This window comes from Rhipicephalus microplus, chromosome 4, assembly GCF_043290135.1.
Source record: "Rhipicephalus microplus isolate Deutch F79 chromosome 4, USDA_Rmic, whole genome shotgun sequence".
Lineage (NCBI taxonomy): Eukaryota > Metazoa > Arthropoda > Arachnida > Ixodida > Ixodidae > Rhipicephalus > Rhipicephalus microplus.
Window position 1 is genome coordinate 40,514,251 of NC_134703.1, and position 18,511 is coordinate 40,532,761.

Consider the following 18,511-nt stretch of genomic DNA (forward strand, 5'->3'; position numbering starts at 1 on the left):
AAGTGGGATTGCCAGAATCGCATTTGTGTGAATCGCAAAAAGAAACAACATGGCACTGAAAGTAACCAATCAACAAAAAGGATCAGTGGATAAAAAAAAAACTGCAAAACATTTTTACATCATCAGGAAAACATGTGCGTCAATAGAATCTGTCGACAACAGGGCGGCAAACGGTAAATTGTTCCACTCACAGATTGTGCGCGAGAAAAACGAAAATTTGAAGAGATTAGTTTTGGAGAAATACGGAGTTAAGGCAAGGGAGTGTGAATGACGACCGTGCCGTGTTTCCAGGCGAGTAATGTAGGGGCTGTGATCAAATAAGAGCTTCCAGTTAACTAATTGGTACAGTAATTTTAGCCTAAGTGATTTACGTCGTGATTCTAATGTTGGGATACCATGTCTTTCCATCAGGGCAGAAACGGAGTCTGTTGGACTGTACATACCATAAATAAAGCGGACGGCCCTTATTTGAATTCTTTCGAGGCAGTCGATATTGGTTTTAGTGTGAGGATCCCAAATAACGCAGGCATATTCAAGTTTCGGTTTAATTATAGAAGTATATGCTAAGTATTTAACCTCAGAGGGAGCGGTCTTGAGTTTGTGTCGTAATAAACAAAGTTTACGGAAAGCGGCAGCGCATATGTTAGTAATGTGAGAGTTCCAACTTAAGGTACTGGTTAATGTTACGCCAAGATATTTGTGTTCATCTACTTGCTTAAGCGGTTGGTCACAAGTACAATAAGAGAATTCAAGGGGGTGTTTCTTTCTAGTCATTCGGAGATAAACTGTTTTGTCATGGTTTAATTGCATGTTAGTAGTTTTACTCCAAGAAGCAACGTTTTCTAACGCCGAGTTTAACGCAAGTTGGTCCTCGATGCTATTAATTTCATTAAAAAGTATACAGTCATCTGCAAAAAGACGTATTTGGATCGGACTGTTTATAACGTTAACAATGTAATTACAAAAAATAAGGAAAAGTAAAGGGCCAAGCACACTTCCCTGCGGTACGCCAGACGTAACAGGGAGAGCGTCAGAAGTGCTTCCATTAATGTCGACGTACTGTCTACGGTTACTTAAATAGGCAGTTAGCCAAGAGACAATGAACGCTGGAAGCCCTATTTGAACTAATTTATCGATTAATTTGTCGTGCGATACGCGATCGAAGGCCTTACTAAAATCTAAGAGTATGAGGTCAACCTGTCCCCCCTTATCAAGAACTGAAGAAGTGTGGTGAACAACTGTAAGTAGTTGAGTGACGGTAGAGAATCCCTTGCAAAACCAGTGTTGAAATGGAGAAAGGATTTGATGGGTATCTAAAAATTGTGTAATGAACGTAGCAACAACGTGTTCAAGTAACTTACAGGCGGATGATAACATAGATATGGGTCTGTAGCTGGGAATTAAGAGTGGGTCGCCTCTTTTGGGAATAGGTACGATACGGGCTATTTTAAAATCAGAAGGTAGCGTGGCCGCATGAAGAGAAGATTCAAAAATAAGTACAAGAAATTTCGTCAAAGTTTCAGCATAACGACGGAGAAATGCGTTCGGAATGCAATCGGGCCCTGGCGTCGATTTGTTTTTTAATCGAAGTAACATATTTAAGACACCATTGTGCGAACCAATATTGACATCAGGGTATGAAGCTACTGAATTACTCTGTTTCAACTGAGACAGATTCAACTTCTCGATGCCAAACGAAGGTCAGAAAGACCTACAGAAGAGGTGGGGAGGGGGGGGGTTGTTTTCTGAAATCTGTGGCGTGCCTGCAGCTCATAACATTGCCACGTGCGGCATAGATCGTGACGATAATTTTCACACAATGAGAGTGATTACCCTAAATGTTTGAAGATATTGATTGATATGTGGGGTTTAACGTCCCAAAACCATTATATGATTATGAGAGACGCCGTAGTGGAGGGCTCCGGAAATTTTGACCACCTGGGGTTCTTAAAACGTGCACCCAAATCTGAGCACACCTAAATGTTTGAAGAGAGAGAGATAAAGATGCAAGGAAAGGCAGGGAGGTTAACCAGACGCACATCCGGTTTGCTACCCTGTACTGGGGAAGGGATAAAGGGGAGAAAAGAGGTTGCAGAGAGATGAGAAGGTACACACAATCACGAGCACACTCAGGGAGCACACACAGTCTACAGGCGGTCGCTCAGGTTTGTTGACTTTAGGTAAATTAGCAGTGCTTTAGTTGCTTTCTGCGCAACTGAGGCAGATGCCCAAGGTCCTAATATCTTCTGCACACAAAATGGTTCGGGGTCAAGTTGATTCAAAACCATCTGGAGCTGGCATCGCTGTGTGTCGTAGCAAGCGCAGCTGCACAGGACGTGTTCGATGGTCTCTTCAGCTCCGCAGTAGTCGCATGTAGGAGTGTCTGCCATACCAATGCGAAAGGAGTACACCTTTGTAAATGCAACACCCAACCAAAGGCGGCATAACAGTGTCGCATCGGAGCGGGAAAGTTGTGATGGTAGCTTTAGCTTGAGCGAAGGATCCAGTTCATAAAATTGACACCTTTGGAAGCTGGTAGACGACCAGAACGTGCGTGTGAAATCTCGAGCCAGCAGGTAAAGTTGTCTTGCTGCATCATTCCTTGATAGAGGAATCGGGACTACACGGGTTCCTTCATGGGCTGAGCGGGCTGCATCATCGGCTAATTGATTTTCGGTAATACCGATATGTCCAGGCAGCCATTGATATACAATATCATGCCCTCGTGCTAAAACTTCATGATGGCAATGTCTTATTTCTTGTACCAATTGGTCATGACTCCTCCTACGCATGGCAGACTGCAAACTCTGAAGCGCTGCCTTCGAATCACAGAATATGACCCATTTTCCTAGACGTTCTTGAACGAGATATTGTAAAGCAGCCCTTATAGCAGCAAGCTCTGATGCCGTAGATGTAGTCATATGCGACAACTTAAACTTGATTGTCATTGCTGCAGCCGGAATTACAGCGGCACCTGATGAGCTGCTGGACGAGACGGACCCATCAGTGTATATCTGCGTTCGGTCTAAGTACAACCCATGTAATAATTGCAGTGTTGCTTGCTTCAATGCTACTCTGGAGTGATTGCTTTTCTTTTTGATTCCCGGAATTTCTAGACGTACTTGCGGCTGGTCGAGGCACCACAAAGGACATGCCATTCTCGCAGCTGGCGTATATCCTGATGGAATGCTGTTTAGGTGCTTGGCTATGACGTCTGAAAACGTAGCACCAATGATATCCCACCAAGCAGCTTCTCCTTGTGCAAGAATGTATATCTGCAGCTAAGTGCACTAAAAAAAATAATAGGCGCTATACAGATGACTGGCTGCTGCTATGCCTCTTGCTGAACATCAGGAGCCCCTCTACTTACGCATTTTTACGAAGCAATAACATATTGCCAATGCCATGCACATCCACCATTAGAAGATATATAAGCATGGCGGGGCTCAAATGTGGTTTTGATGAGCACTTTTTTAAAGCTCTCAAAATTAAATTGGCAAAAAAGACTCCCTTTCAACGCAGAGGTATGCTCATTCTAGATGAGATGCAAGTCAGGAAAGAGATGACTGTAAACTCGAAGAACATGACATATGCTGGACTTGTTGACTATGGAGACCAAGGTGGACAAAGCAATGAGCTGGCCGACCATGGTCTAGTGTTTGCTTTTGCTCCTTTTGCTGACAGCTATTTACAACCGGTGGCAGTATTCGCATCAAAAGGAGCAACTAAGGGTACACTCCTTGCCCAGCTGTTGCTTCAGTGCATTGTGCATTTAGAGCAGGCAGGAGTTTATGTTGATGGTGTGGTCTGTGACGGTGCATCTACTAATAGGGCCATGTGGAAGCAGCTTGGCATAAGTGGTGCTCTAGGACATGTCGTGAATGCTTTCGAGCATCCACTAGATCCATCCAGAAAAGTGTATGCCGTGGCAGATACCCCACACTTGTTCAAGTGTATTAGAAATCGTCTTTATGACAAGAGAATTTTGAAAATAAAGGGGAAAATTATTAAGTGGTCGTGCTATGATGCACTTTTTGTTGCAGACACCAAAAATGCAGCAGAGCTTAAGGTGTGCCCAAAATTGAGTTTCTGTCATGTCAATCCATCACATATGCTGAAAATGCGAGTGAAGCTGGCCACGCAAATTTTTAGCAACTCAGTTGCTAGGGGCATTTCCTTCTATGCACGGAGAGGCGCACCACGGCTTGAGAATGTCGAAGCAACTGTAGAGTTTACGCTCCTAATGAATGATCTTTTTGATGCCCTCAATCGTCGCTTTGCTGCAGAAGGCCTCACCCTTGAAAGCAAAGACTTTCATGTTCTACAGTCAGCATCTAAGTAGCTTGATAGCTGGGAGCAGGAAGTTGTGAGGGGTGAAATTCACAAAGATCTTTTTTTAACGCAGTCTACTGCTGAAGGCCTGCGTGTTACACTTAAGTCTGTTCAGGAACTGTCAGCATTTCTTTTGAAAGAGTGCGAGTTCAAGTATGTCCTGACAGCCAAAATGAACCAGGATCCGTTGGAATGCTTTTTTGGTATCATAAGACAAGCAGGGGGCCAAAATGAGCATCCAACATTTCCGACATTTTTGCAACTGTACCGTATGCTTTCCTTGTATTCTTTGCTTAAGCCACCACAGTTTGGTAACTGTGTAGTTTCTGAAAAAAACCAGTCTGCTTTTCTGACCCTGAGTGATTTCAGAGAAGTGTTCCAATCTGCACCTTTCCAGCACACTGATAAAATGCATGAGCTGAAGGAAAAACTAGATGGCCTCATCAGTGAGGAAACGGGGGAATGCGATGAGGTGTTTGAGCATGATTATTCAGATGCTGCCGTCGTAGACTGCATTGTATATTATGTCACTGGATTTGTGTCACGAAAGCTTGCCACTCAAACTTCCTGCACAATTTGTAAGGATGCTTTGGTTGGGCAGAAAGGTATTTCAAAGCTACTAGAAGCCGACTTGGTAAATTGCAAAACGAGAGGGGGGCTCACACATCCGAATGTGCATCTGTTCCTTCTTTTCAAAGAGGCTGAGGAGCACTTCGCAAAACACGCTGGTGAGAGAGATGTATATGATCGCACGACAGATGCAGTGTTTGAAAATTTCACCTTCACGTTTTCATGTGCTGCTCATAAAGATGTTCTTGCCAAGCTGTTGCACTATTATGTGTGCCTACGCATGCGGCAGTATTGCAGACAGCTAAAGAATAAGCATGTAAAAAAGAACCAAGACTTGCGTAAGTTGTCGAAACTTGTATAATTCTTTGCTTCAGGAGAAGAGAGATGTGTATGTGTAATATGTGTGCAATAATGCTTATGTATACTGTGATAAGGGTGTGCTGTGATGTAACCTTTTTTGTGTGTATGTAAAGTGTTTCATTTATAAATGTACTACTGCTCCATTCCAAATAAATGAAATTCAGGATTGCCACCCACACAAATATGTGCATCCGTGTCGTGAGGTATAGGAGTCATAAAGAATATTAAAATGTATATACATGGGAAAGCATCGAATTTTGATTGTCGAAGACATGCATGTTACACAGAACAAGAAAATGTTGAATGGGATGTGACAATTCATAAGCCGCTTTTTGGCCAAGATGTAGTTAGCGTTTTATGTCTATTCCTTTAACTCATTAAATTTCTCTCGCGCTTATCGCCAACGCTCATGTTATCGCATAATAAAACCCTCGTGAGAGGCGGAAAATCAAATCTGAATGTAACTTCACGTACTCTTGACTGCCTACAACCGTGAACAGGGCAAGCGTAAATATTGCGAACGTTCTTTGACGTGATATTTAGTGTTGCAGAAACCTCTGGCCACCTCCGCAATTATTAATATCGGTCAGACGATTGGAACATTGCCAAAGACGCGCTGCTTGGACCGGCTACATAAACCTGAATGCTGCATGCTTGATGAATTCAATCATATGATGTTATAAGGCAGAAAGGTCAAAGAACATATTTAATTGAATGATCTGCTTTATAAAAGCCGCATTCGGTGCCATAGCCAAGCAAAACTGCTTCTTACATACCGATCCTCAGCTAAAGTGGCTCCGAGTTGTGCCTGCTTTTCAGCGCCGAAAGGGCATTAGCTGCTAGCGCCATCTGTTGAGGGAGCTGAGAAGCAGAGCGTTGTCGCGAAGTGAAGAGCGGGGGCGTTCTCTCACCTAAACTATTCTTACACCGTGACCTAAACGTAATCTCAAGCATATTTTTTAAAGTATAACAGTACACTGTGAAGGTGTAAAGACATAGGAACAAGGAAAACTGACAACTGCAAGGTTGCACCGTAAATGCCTCCTCTAGTTTGTTCAGGCAAATTATTTGTTGGCCGCCAGCCCACTCCACTCTATTTTGCAACAGACGGAGGCTTTCCTGCATTTGTGCCACTGTTGGTATTTCGTGAGGCTGTTGGCCTAGTGGCTCATCTTCCTCTAAGGGCCTCGAAGCAAATCTACTATTTCGGCCGGCTAGTCGACCAGGACTTTGCCACCTTCCCCCGTATCAGCAAAGAGAGCTTGTCCTCCCCGTTGCATTTGCACCGAACAGCACTGTATTGCGTCCTTTGCTTTGTTTACGTCTTGAGGTTCCGCATGATATAATGTACGTGAACTTCGGCAACAGTTTGTAAAAGAATGCCGCCTCATTCAAGTTGTAAATGTTTATCTTCATACTGCTAAAGTAGGGCGCTCAGTTGATGCTTGCGCATCCGTCTCTGACGACGCTGCCCACGGCTTCACTTTCCCCAACAACAGACTTAGAAGGCACTCGGTGCCGTTTCATTAAATGTTGAAGCCAGCCCTTGCTGGACTTCAAATCTTGCTTGCCCATTTAGACGGCTAGGGCTTCGGCTTTTGTAGTCAATGCCGGCCCATTTAAAGAAAGGTTTGTAGTTCTAGCGTTCTTCAGCCATTCAAGAAGCGCTCTTTTTACTTCAGGATACATACAATGATGTTTCGCTTCTGTTTGGCTGAGAAACTACTCGAAGCCTTCCAGCATGACATTCTTATTCTTTAAAACCGTTGATAATATTGATGGTGGTATTCTGAATTGTCTCGAGATTCCAGACTTCTGCCGGCCTCCTCCTTCCGCCTCCCGTATCAGTTGTACTTTCCACTCCAATGTCAGACACATCCGTGCAGGCATCGGCAGTGCCATTTTCACTCGATCACTGCACTCGCACAATGCGCACGCACAACATCACAGGTTCACACAGACCTCGCACTAAACACGCGCATGTACGTCTTCCTAACACGGATGGAAATAAACCAGGAGCCAGGGAGCACGCCAAGCCTCCGTGCTGGTCACGTGAAACAACCGCTTAGCCGCTACCAGCAACGTAGGGGTAAGCAGCCAGCTAGAGTGCCTCGATACACTTGTCCGCCTCCGAGTCATCGAGGCACTCTTCAGCTAGCATGCTGGCGAGCCCCTCCATTCCCAGGTAGGGTGTAGAGGGGGAGGTTTAAATCCACGCCGCTGGAACTCGCGCCATGTGCATCAGTCGGCACTGGCGTGCTTTAGCCTGGCGACGCTAGCACAAACATCGCTCGCTCAGCGCAAGAAAGGCCACTCGGCTCGGTGGCGGTCGCTTGCTCGCGGCACTGAATGCAGATTCGCAACTTGTTACTTTGCTCTAAGCAGAGCAAGCTATCGACATACTCAGAGTAATCGGGTCTAAAATACACATATTGGGGCCAGGACTGCGTGACACTTCGATAAAAGCGATCATTTAAATAAAGCCACTTCGTTGTAACGAGGGTTTACTCTACAGTGTATGTACAGGTGTGGCATGCACAGGAAGCTTCCCTTCAAATATCAGACTGGAATTCGGACAACTTCAGAAGCATGATATCAAGCAACTTCTAACTGCACCTTGGCACCGACTGCCAGTGTGGAGAGTCCGTTGCAAAGATCCGCCGCGGGGGAGGTGTAGTAGCAATCATCATCGCCCTCATCATCGTCTTCAGGGTCTACATAGTAGACGAACGAAAGTAGGTCCTCATCCTTGCGTTTGAATCCTGGGTGCCCGTTCAAGAAGTCTGTCAAAGTGTTGTATGCAGCCAAAACCCGGCGAGCTTGCTCAGGTTGCAGTGCTTTCAGCAGGTCCTCCTCCTGGGATGGACCATTCTCCAGCAAGACTGCTTGCAGGTGGCTGCACAAAGCAGTAAGAATAGTTGATATGCAAAGCTATTATGGTACAGAAGAATGGGAAAGCAGGCAAATTAGAAATTGCACATTACATCAGACAGTGCAGAGACTATCGACAGACCCAAAAAGCTGCGAAGGTCTTCGTCACTTTCACACTAAGCTGATCCCAACGCCACTCCTTGCATAGGTGTTATACGAGAAACGTGCAGCCTACCTGGTGCAACATTCCACTGCACCAATGTGTCGCCAGTGTCGCAAGTGGTCACTTAGGCTTTCGCTAGCATGCTATGAATATTCTGTGCATCTGCTATGCTCGCGTTGTATGCGAGGACATCCGTGCGAAGGGGACATGGATAATAAACGGCAAAGGGGAATTGTTTTGAGGCCTCAAAAGAAAAGACAAATTATACGGAGTGAATCATATTTTCGATGCAACAGAGCATGGGCATGCGATGGTGTTTCGAAAGGAAGATTTATGCAGTCAACCTGCGTAAGCCTGGAAGCATAGCCCACTACCATTGATGTTTGAAGGCATTCTTTGTTTTATTTAGCCCGTTTATGCTGAGTAAACGATGGCATTTGTGTGTGAAACGTGTTAGACAACCTTTTGTGACGGCCGCAAGTAATACACACAATTGCTGAACTTCACGTAATGCATTTAGTAATGTGTGGCAGTTCTGCGAAGTTTTCTGTGCAGTAGATATGCTTTAGCTGTCACGTAGTGCAGCTTCACTTGTGCACGTGGTGCTATTAAGAGAGAGAGGTTGAGGAAAAGACGCAACCTCTGCGGCCCTAAGTTGGAGCACAGCTCAGCGCCTGTAGGGGCGGGGTGAGGGTATTAAATATGTGGACAAGATAGAAAAAGAGAAAAGGCGTCCACGACTGAGGACGTGTGTCCCCAAGGAAGCGAAGAACCACCTTGAAGAGTGGTGCCACGCAGGAAAGAGGAGGTCCGTCTGTGTAGCCACGGGCAGACCAAGGCGACAGAGTGCCATGGTCTGCGAGCAAGAGTACAAGGAGACAAATTTTTAAATTCTTGCAGTCCACAACACATTTTGCAAAGCATGCGGGGATTCCGCCTTGCAGTTTCTGTTCACGAACTGCACCACTAGACAAACTGCGGTACAGCAGAAAAATAGCATGTGAGAGAGAATTGCTGGATCTATCAATGGCTTTCCCCTTACGAAAGGTAGACTGCAAAAGCAAGGCAACATTGACGGCTGATACTCTGTTCCGCTAGCACTGTACAAATATTTCATTTTTTTTATTTACCACATCACAGAGTAGAAGGCATGGGAAGAAAAAGCTCAGCAGAGCTTGACTAGGTTTCAAAGCCTGTTAATCCAAGTCCTGCAGTTACAGTACAGACATTTTCTAAGCACACACACATTTGCACACACACACAAAATACAAACATTCATTACATATGCCAAGTCATCAACGCATGAAACAAAATAAGCCCTCAAATTACTTCATCAAGAACACTCCATGTCATACATCGATCAATGTGACATTTTGTCCTAAACCTTTAAAATAGGAAAGGGTCATTCTTAACATTTGGTACATAAACTGAAAAAGGCTAGTTCAGCTGTTTAGTTAAGACTTGATACATTATTTCATATTTATGTCGAAGAACTAGGCACAATTTACACAGACTAAAGACTTTTGGAATACGCAGCAACAGTTCGGAATTGCTGTGCAGGAGGATAACCTCTAGGCAAGTCGTAAATAAGGCATGAAGTTTTCTTTTGCTGAAGATATACCCTTTCTAAACTTGCGAGCGTAGTAGTACCTCATACAAGCTGGCTATAATCAACCTGTGACAAAAACAGATTTGATAAGCAACAGTTTGATTTTTGGCAGAAAGGACATGATTATTACAGTGTAAAAGAACAATGAAGCATGACGCAGCTAAGCATACATCCTTGACATGGATATCCCACAGCAACTTTTCAGTGAACCAAACGGCAAAGGTTTTAAAAGCTGACAATTTCTATGTTTCAGATCCATAGCTTAAAGGGGCTCTTCGGAGCACGTTCGCACAAATTATGCACTCCAGCAGGTTCAACTTCATGGTGCAGTTTGGCGTAACTGCCACAGTGATTGTAGTACCTTCCAACCGGCACCCTCCATGCCATGGCCTTAGAAAGAAAAATCAATGAATTCCGATACACTGAACTACAGTTAAACCTCGTTATAATAACACGGGCTGTAGCAAAATAATGGATATAATGAGCGAAATGTTATTCCCCTTGAAAGTTCACACAGAAACCAATGTATTCAATACCTTGTTTCAAGGAGGTAACATTTGCCTGTTATAGAATATGAGGAAGAAATTTCGCTAGGAAATAAAAATTTGAGCCAATGTAACGACAGCGCACAATGCAACATTGAAAAACTGCACGACTATACTGTATTCAGCAGTTCAAAACTCCCACCCCACATACTCCAGCAATGCTTACAAAGCTGACAGCGTGCACAGTTTCTGAAGCAGAGAGCATTGCACGTGCACTGCTGTTCTGAAGTCTGTTTAAAACGCCAGCAGTGTATTTTGAAATGCAATAAATGGGTGCATGAATTTTCTTTTTTATTTGTGAAATGCAGTTATTTTGTTGCGTACCCCCTTGCGGGGATATGTTGCGTACCACCTTGGGGCGAGACGCTATTTCATCCACTATTCGTTTTGGGCAATTACAAAGCATAACATTTGCAGTAAATGCCAGCTGCAGCTATAACAAAATATTGGTTATCCAAGAAAATCGTGGCAACCCTCCAATTTTGTTGTAACAAGGTTGTACTGGATCTTGCCATCACTTTTGTATCCGATGTGACCAGTCTATTCAACAACTACGAATAAATATTTCAAATATACCAAGCACTAGAATTGGGTGGTTTGCAAGTCACTCGAAAAAGTGACAAACGCATTTTAAAAAGTGGCGCAAGCAAATTTTAACTTTGTGCTAAGAGAAGCAGATCATGCAGATGAAAGTTAGAAAAGCTACTGCTTCACCACAATGTGTTGCTCGAAAATTCACAAAAAGACTAACAAGAGACTGGCTTCTGTGACAGTCATTACACGCATTTTTAAGCGATGAATCTGAACCAACTCGACCAGTTTTCAATTGTGCTATGTAATTTCACCACAATTGCACACAGCTAATGTTAATAAAAATTAGAACAAAGCACACATTCAAAGAGTATAAATGAGACTGATCAGCTCACCTTACGATATCAGCGGCATCATCGTCAGTTAGAGGCAGGGGTTCTGGTATTTGATCCACACTGCAAAATCAGAAAAGAAGAAATTTCAAGAAAAGAATTTTAATACCTTTTTCAATAAGTGTTTGAGGCGATATTTAGTACAAAAAAATATTTCACATTAGGCTCGTACGCTGCTGTTCATATAGACAGAGTTCGTTTTCTAGCTTTTTTTTAAAAACAATGCATTAGCTCAAATTTGTACCACCACTTGAGGGCAGCTACAGAAAACTACAATGAGGGGGAGTTGCCACATAGGCAAGCACACTCTTGGCAGCATATTAAAAAAAGAAAAATGCAAGTTCACTTTCTTAAAAATTGGTCAAGTAACTGTGCCAATTGTTATATGCAAATGAGATGGCAAAAATGAGAGATTTCTGCCAAATTTGAAAAGATCAGTGAGCATGAAATCTATGCTCCCGGACTTACTCCTGCGTGGGAATAGCCATGCTTGGCTAATATGTTTAGTTTCGTCCATTTCATTTCTGCTGGGCTTGCATTAAGGACTGCGCTTCTCTAAAGGACTATCGGTGCGCCATATTTCTTGAAAACATACAAAGGACAAGCAACAGCAGTATAAACTATCAAATATTTCTTTCAACTACACCTATATTTCAAAATCGCTGCTCTGACCATTATTTTGTTTGGCTGTGCACAAATAGAAACTATCGGTTTAACAGGGCTTCAGTGCATGAATCGCAAGCAAAAGAGAAAACTTTAAAATGGCATTTACTGTGACTTCACAACTAAACCAATCTTCATGTGCAATAAATTAGGTGAAAAGCTGCACGTATAAAATGAGCTTCCCCAAGAAACGCGTTACTGAACTTGTACATCTTAACAAGCATGAAGCGACAATCTCGCAAGGCAGAGACTCAAAAAAAAAAAAAAAAAAAAAAGATTCCCATGTCCAGTTTCCACTTTCCCTTATGCTTCCTTGTCTTTTCCTTGTGCAAGTGTTGCGAATATGTATACTATTACAAGTTTCAGTTGCAAAACCCTAGCGCAAATTTCTTTGTTGAATTGTTGAGCAACATCGTAACGACGCGGCATAGAGCTGCAGACCAATGTGTACCTTAGCTTTGGTTTATATGTTTTGCCTTATGCATGAAAAAAATTATGCTGATTCAACTGAAATGAACTAGGCCTAGTGCTCAGAAAACTGTCGTCTCTCTCATCACATCATGAAGTTTCTTAAAATTAATTAGGGGGAACTCCGGTGCTGTGATCATCCAGCAACCATGAAAATGATGGGTAGTACACAGATTTGCCTAGCCTTCATACCTGCGTGTGGCAAATCGCAATTGTGGCTTCGTTTATTGCAGTGTACCGGTTGTGCTTCGAACTGAAGAACGAACCTTTTTGAATTTCATGAGCCGATTTGAAATGGTGAGCCTAAAGAAATAACGTGGTGAAGGGCAACTGCTGAACATTTTCCGATTTTTTGTTCCGTAAGAAAACAGCTCGAAGTCGCATACACAGAGGCAGAAGTACAAAGATTAGACAAATCCCTGCACTAATCATCATACCCATGCTCGCTGAAGCACCGTGCGTTATAGCCCTCATAGACACTAGCGCCAGAGTTCCCTCTAGTGTATATTAAGGAAACTATGCATCACACCAGACAAAGAAGAAAAAAAGCATCACTACTATTGCAAAGCAGGAAAGATCCTACAGCCCTACTGGTTCACCTAAAAACGTCAATTTTCTCAGCGAATAGGCTTGTATGGTGCAACAACAATCTATTCAACTTGCATTAAGTTAACTGCGACATAAGCGTGTACTCACCAAATAGAAGTGGTTCCGTTCTTGCGATCTCCTAGGATGTTCAGTTCATAATCCTTCCTAGAATTCGAAGAACCCAGGACCCACCTCGTGAAAATTCTTAACTAATTACCCAACACACAGGAATGTTCAAACACACACATTTATAATAAATGTTAGCAAGAGGGGAAAAGAGTGTTCTTTTGCAGGTGTCATAATTACACATTACTTGTCAGCTATTGCTTGTTATACTTAGGCAAAAGTATGTGTGTATAAAAGGAACATGAAATACAAGGCATCTACAAAACAGCCTAAATCTAACACAACCTGCCAATTCGCAAACATGTTACCAAAGAAACAATGTTTTTATTCTCAAGTAATTGAAAGTTGTGCTACTGCAGTCACAGTAATCTAACGACATGTTTTTTCTATGCTGGTATATTTGCATGGCTGATGCGACCAGGGTAAAAGAATGCCAAATACAAGTACTACAGCGAAATTTTTTCATAAGTTCAATAATTGTTCAATAGCTTAACTAGGCCAATAGTAAATGGTAATGATCACGTGTGCTTCGAAATCTCAGTTATTTGATTTTATGCACAATGACCGTCCCATCACCAAACATGACTCCTGGGGATGATCACGACAGCAAAAACCCTTTGCAAATGCACAATGCTTGCAGAAAAAAAATGCTTCCTTTGCACAATACGTTTTGTTTCCACAAATAGTCTAGTATTTAACCTATCAACTTTAAATTGATGGCTGACCTATAGTCAAGATATTTTATTATCCTCAAATATGCTCTAGACAGGTTTTGTGGCTTGAATACAGCATTCGCACATGTATGCTTGAACGAAATGGTGCCTATAGCAGACTTCATACCAAACACAAGGGCACTGCACAGCAATAACGTAAATCTAATGGCACCTGTTTATTTGCACACAGCTTGCAAAAAAAAAGGGCAACATTTTTATTGCCAAGTAAACTCAACTTAGGACACTGCTATTGCGGCTATTTAACGTGTGTTTGGTATGAACATCTATAAAGGAGGTTGCAATTACCTGTGGGGCAGCACAAGTTTGAGAACAGCCGAGCAAGAAACTAACAAGTGGCTCACCTGTCCAAAACTGAGGTGCTGTCCGGCGATGACCCATCACTGTAGGGCGTACTAGGCATCCTTGCAGGTAACATCGGAAGCTCGCTCTTTCTGCAGATAACCACCCAAATAAAACCACTGGTCTACCTTTGAAACGCCACTTCGATGCTGCTGATCATCCCTCGATCTATATGCAACTATTGTATCAAAGCATGGCAGAGGACAACTGCATTTAGCACATGACGGGCAGCAATGTTAGACTGTCGTAATTTAACATTTTCGCGAAGTTCGTGATGTTTTTCTCTATCAATACATCCTGCACACTGCTTAGGTTACGCATTGACCTGTTTATTGCAAGCATGAGCCAAACTATAAGGCCAGTGCAGCCCATTCAAGTTCCCGTGATTCGTCAACAAAAATTTCAACAGCGTGGGAAAAGACTCAAATGCACGAAAACAGTGCTGACATGCACAAGCGCCAACTTTACTACCGATTGTTATTCAGAAAAAGACACATATGTAGCGAAAGATTGCACAGCTCTTAACAACACACGTCTACAACCGTGCATGATCACTTACAAGTTACAAAATTAAAACAAAAGAAAAGACCATCTCGCGAGAGCATATCCCTGGAAAAGATACTTCTTTTTTGTGCAAGCAATGGAAAGCACACCGATGCACGTTTCTCTGAAGCAAGCAATGGAAAGCACGCCAATGCATATTTCTCTGAAGCAAGCAATGTGTGCCACCTCTACGATTTCTGGTGAGCCAATTATCGCTTGTCTAGATTACCTCCAATCGTAGGCAGGCAGGCAACCAAACCCCTTACAATTCACGCTCAGATATTTAGAGTTGCCGCTCTGCCCATTCCATCAGTGTTCCTGTAGGCGTATATTGTTTGGCCAACGTATTCCGTTCCGCGCGACACTAATACATACACCACATTGTCAACAACATATTTTGCCGTAATTCATTTTTTCCACAACTTTTTCCCATGGTACATTAATAGCATCAACATTTTGTAAGGGTACACACTTTCCCTCATGTGCTAGAAACCAAAATTCATGTGGAAACATACCACAAAGACGTAGTGTGATGCAGTTATGACCTGGCAGCCAAACTAAATTTCACTGCATAAAAGAAGCAAAAAAACTACTAGGGTACTCACAGTGAGTGCTTGTGAGCCGACCACCCAGTCATGCAGCCGTTGGCCTCAGTGTCTCTAAGAGCTTGTTGTCTGCACAATGGCAAGTTTTCATTAACAAAAAAAGATCTCTTGAAGATGTCATGAAAAGGATACATAATATTCAACACAAAAGCACATGAGGACATGTCCACTTGCACAAAACACCCAGTTGGCCAAAAGACCTGGTGTGCTAGGCCAGTTTATGTCTTAGTTTGTTGAGAACTTCTTTGGTATGCACTGAAACAGTGCAAATGTTACCTCAATCTGTCATACTATTGTCGAACACTAAGGTGGGCCAATCAAAATGCGGCTATGTATCAACCAATCCTTGCAATATTTTGAACAATTCATAAGCAGTCTTTAAAAAGGAAAGTTTTTTTTTCTTTAATCGAGGGAAACTTGTCAAACTATGAGCAACACCAAGATGTTGCACGTGTCTTGTTTTCATGCCTCCACCGTTCACGTTAGCAGAGGCCTTAAAAATATAGAGATAATAAAACCGCAGCGGATGGAAGATAGCACGGGCAACGTGGAAGTGATGCAAAATTTTACACTCGAAGGAGAGGTGAGCAAGGTCCGCACAAGAACTTTTCATACCAACACTAAGGGAGAAAAAAAATCACTCTCCACAAGTGACAAATCAGAAGGACATCTACAAACACAGCTAAACATGACCTCAGATATACCAAATATACCATATCTCTGAGGCAGCTCAACCTACCTCAGCAATGATAACCATGTCCACAGAATGTTACATTAGGTGCTATTTTAAGGCTCCTAACTAGGCTAGCAGCCTGCAAAGCAATCTCTGCAAGCTAATGAATTTAGTGAAGTGCAATTTCTCGGCAGTTAATTCACGACATCATCAGTGCTAGTGCTATGTACATGCTTCTTTAAAATACTACGCTTTTTATACTCACTTCATCCTAAGTATTGCAAAGAGTTCTGGTAGGTTTGCCTCCATGTTGCTGCAAAGCAAAAGCAAATCTTCAAACAATGCAAAGCAAATGTCTTATTGCAGAGTGGCAGGACATGCTGAACAAGGTAGGAAAGCAAGTCAAAAGGCAAAGCCTGTAGTTTGAAAACTTGCCACATACTCTGAGCATTATGTACACACCATGCCGCAGAAGCTTGTGCAGCATGTTCTAGCCTGTAGTAGTCGCAGCCGTAGTTGATTGATATGTGGGGTTTAACGTCTCAAAACCACCATGATTATGAGAGACGCCGTAGTGGAGGGCTCCGGAAATTTCGACCACCTGGGGTTCTTTAACGTGCACTCAAATCTGAGAACACGGGCCTACAACATTTCCGCCTCCATCGGAAAAGAATTTTACGTCCAGAAACGCGATACTATTATGATGGACGTCGTAGTGAAGGGTTCAGGACTTCGACCACCTGGGGTTCTTTTGACGTGCACCTAAAAGCACACGCGCCTCAAGCATTTTGTCATCCACCGAAAATGCGGTCACCACGGCTGGAATTCGGTCCCGCGAGAGGGGGGCGTGAAACAAACCTAAACTACGCCTACTATCTGCTTCGGGTGACTTATCAAAGATATAAAGGAACGAAACGGTACTGACACGCGATAACATTGCATGTCGAATATGGCGGTGTAAATAAGCGTATTGTTGCGACCGCACAATACGAAAGGGGTTGAGGAAAGAAAATGCGAAACGTCCTTCAAGGGCTACACTTACGAAGGCAGGTTAGCAGAAGCAGCGCTTGACGATCCAAACGAAAACGTGGCCTTGTGTTTTTTTCTTCGATCACGCTTCGTGGCGAACATTTCCGTCCTGCATTCGCCATTAAAAAACACGGCATTACGGAACAATACGGTGAAAACACTAAACTGCACTTCTGAAGAAGTTACGCGACAGCTATAAAATGTTTTTAATGAGTAAATAGCAGTATTTAACTAAAGGGCCACGTCCAGGGCACTCCCGTTTCCGGCAGTACAGCCAAGACACTTTTCTTTAGTTTTTGAATACGCCGCCTATGCGAGTCTCGCCTCATTGCGTCTCGGAAGGGTGAACCGCTTCCCTAGGCGAATAACTGTAAGCCGTAAATGAAATAAGGAAGAGCTCACCTGAACTCGGTCGGGCTCCGATGGAACAGTACTGCAAGCTTCTGTACGATTGCGTAAGACAGCCGCGTAGACGTTCCAGATGCGGATGCCGAACGAGGCTCATGCAGGCTCAGACTCGCGCTCCCGATCCACGTGCTATCTTCACTTGCAACCACCGGCCAATCAGACGACGCAAAGCGGCAAGCCGTGATACGCGTGCTCGAAGCGCTTCTCCTTCTTTTTTGCCGACGCCGTTTCATTTCAATATGTCAGCGACTAGCAAAGGCACACTGTGCCATGGTAAGGAACTATAGTTTAAAGTGTTGACACACCTTCTGTAGAGTTAAGCCAGTTCAGCCATAGTGGTTTCTCTATGGTTCAGCCACAGAACACCTATACACTACCGTTCAGCTGTCACTTCACCGGTTCGTCCTCGCCTTCGCTAGGTGTGCCATAACTCTCTAGACGTCGCAGCAAGCGTGTAGACAGTTTCGGTTTCATTTTTGTGAAACTGAAACTCCTGACAAGTAGTTGCCTCCTGGCTGGTTTTCAGAGCGGTGATCAGCTGCAGATCTGCATATTAGTCACAGTTTATTAAGCACGTGTAAGGTACTTGCGAAGGTGTCATAAAAACTGTACGGTCCACGTTGCGCAAGAAACGTCGTACAGCGATCGAAAATAAATATTTGAGTATGGTCAGATACGATCAATCGACACCTGCGCGTGATTGACAAGTGGAAAAACGCTCTAAATAGCTGTGAAGTCAAACAAAGGCAATTAACAAATGCAACAGCCGCAGAGCAACGTCTCTAAAGCAATGGCCCACACCCTTCCCGTATACTCTTGCATTTAATACTTCTTTTTACATCGCTCCGTCACGGTGGTCTAGTGGTAAGGTACTCGGCTGCTCACCCGCAGGTCGCGGGTTCGAATCCCGGCTGCGGCGGCTGCATTTCCGATGGAGGCGGAAATGTTGTAGGCCCGTGTGC

At 43.4% G+C, this 18,511-nt stretch overlaps 1 protein-coding gene across 2 annotated transcripts in view; it reads right to left on the minus strand.

Moving 5' to 3' along the window:
- Nucleotides 1-17,887, minus strand: part of LOC142761776 (uncharacterized) — a 50,181-nt gene extending 32,294 nt beyond the window's left edge. Inside the window, exons 1-8 of one of the 2 annotated variants that reach the window (XM_075892606.1) lie at nucleotides 17,544-17,887; nucleotides 17,155-17,250; nucleotides 16,378-16,425; nucleotides 15,440-15,508; nucleotides 14,294-14,383; nucleotides 13,201-13,257; nucleotides 11,377-11,436; nucleotides 7,879-8,158 (exon numbers count right to left, since the gene is read on the minus strand). In XM_075892606.1, the coding sequence (XP_075748721.1) occupies nucleotides 7,879-8,158; nucleotides 11,377-11,436; nucleotides 13,201-13,257; nucleotides 14,294-14,383; nucleotides 15,440-15,508; nucleotides 16,378-16,425; nucleotides 17,155-17,250; nucleotides 17,544-17,782 (939 nt within the window). In that variant the 5' untranslated portion in view covers nucleotides 17,783-17,887. The remainder of the gene's footprint in view (nucleotides 1-7,878; nucleotides 8,159-11,376; nucleotides 11,437-13,200; nucleotides 13,258-14,293; nucleotides 14,384-15,439; nucleotides 15,509-16,377; nucleotides 16,426-17,154; nucleotides 17,251-17,543) is intronic. The other variant, XM_075892607.1, reaches the window with a different exon arrangement.
- Between the last annotated feature and the right edge of the window lie 624 nt (nucleotides 17,888-18,511).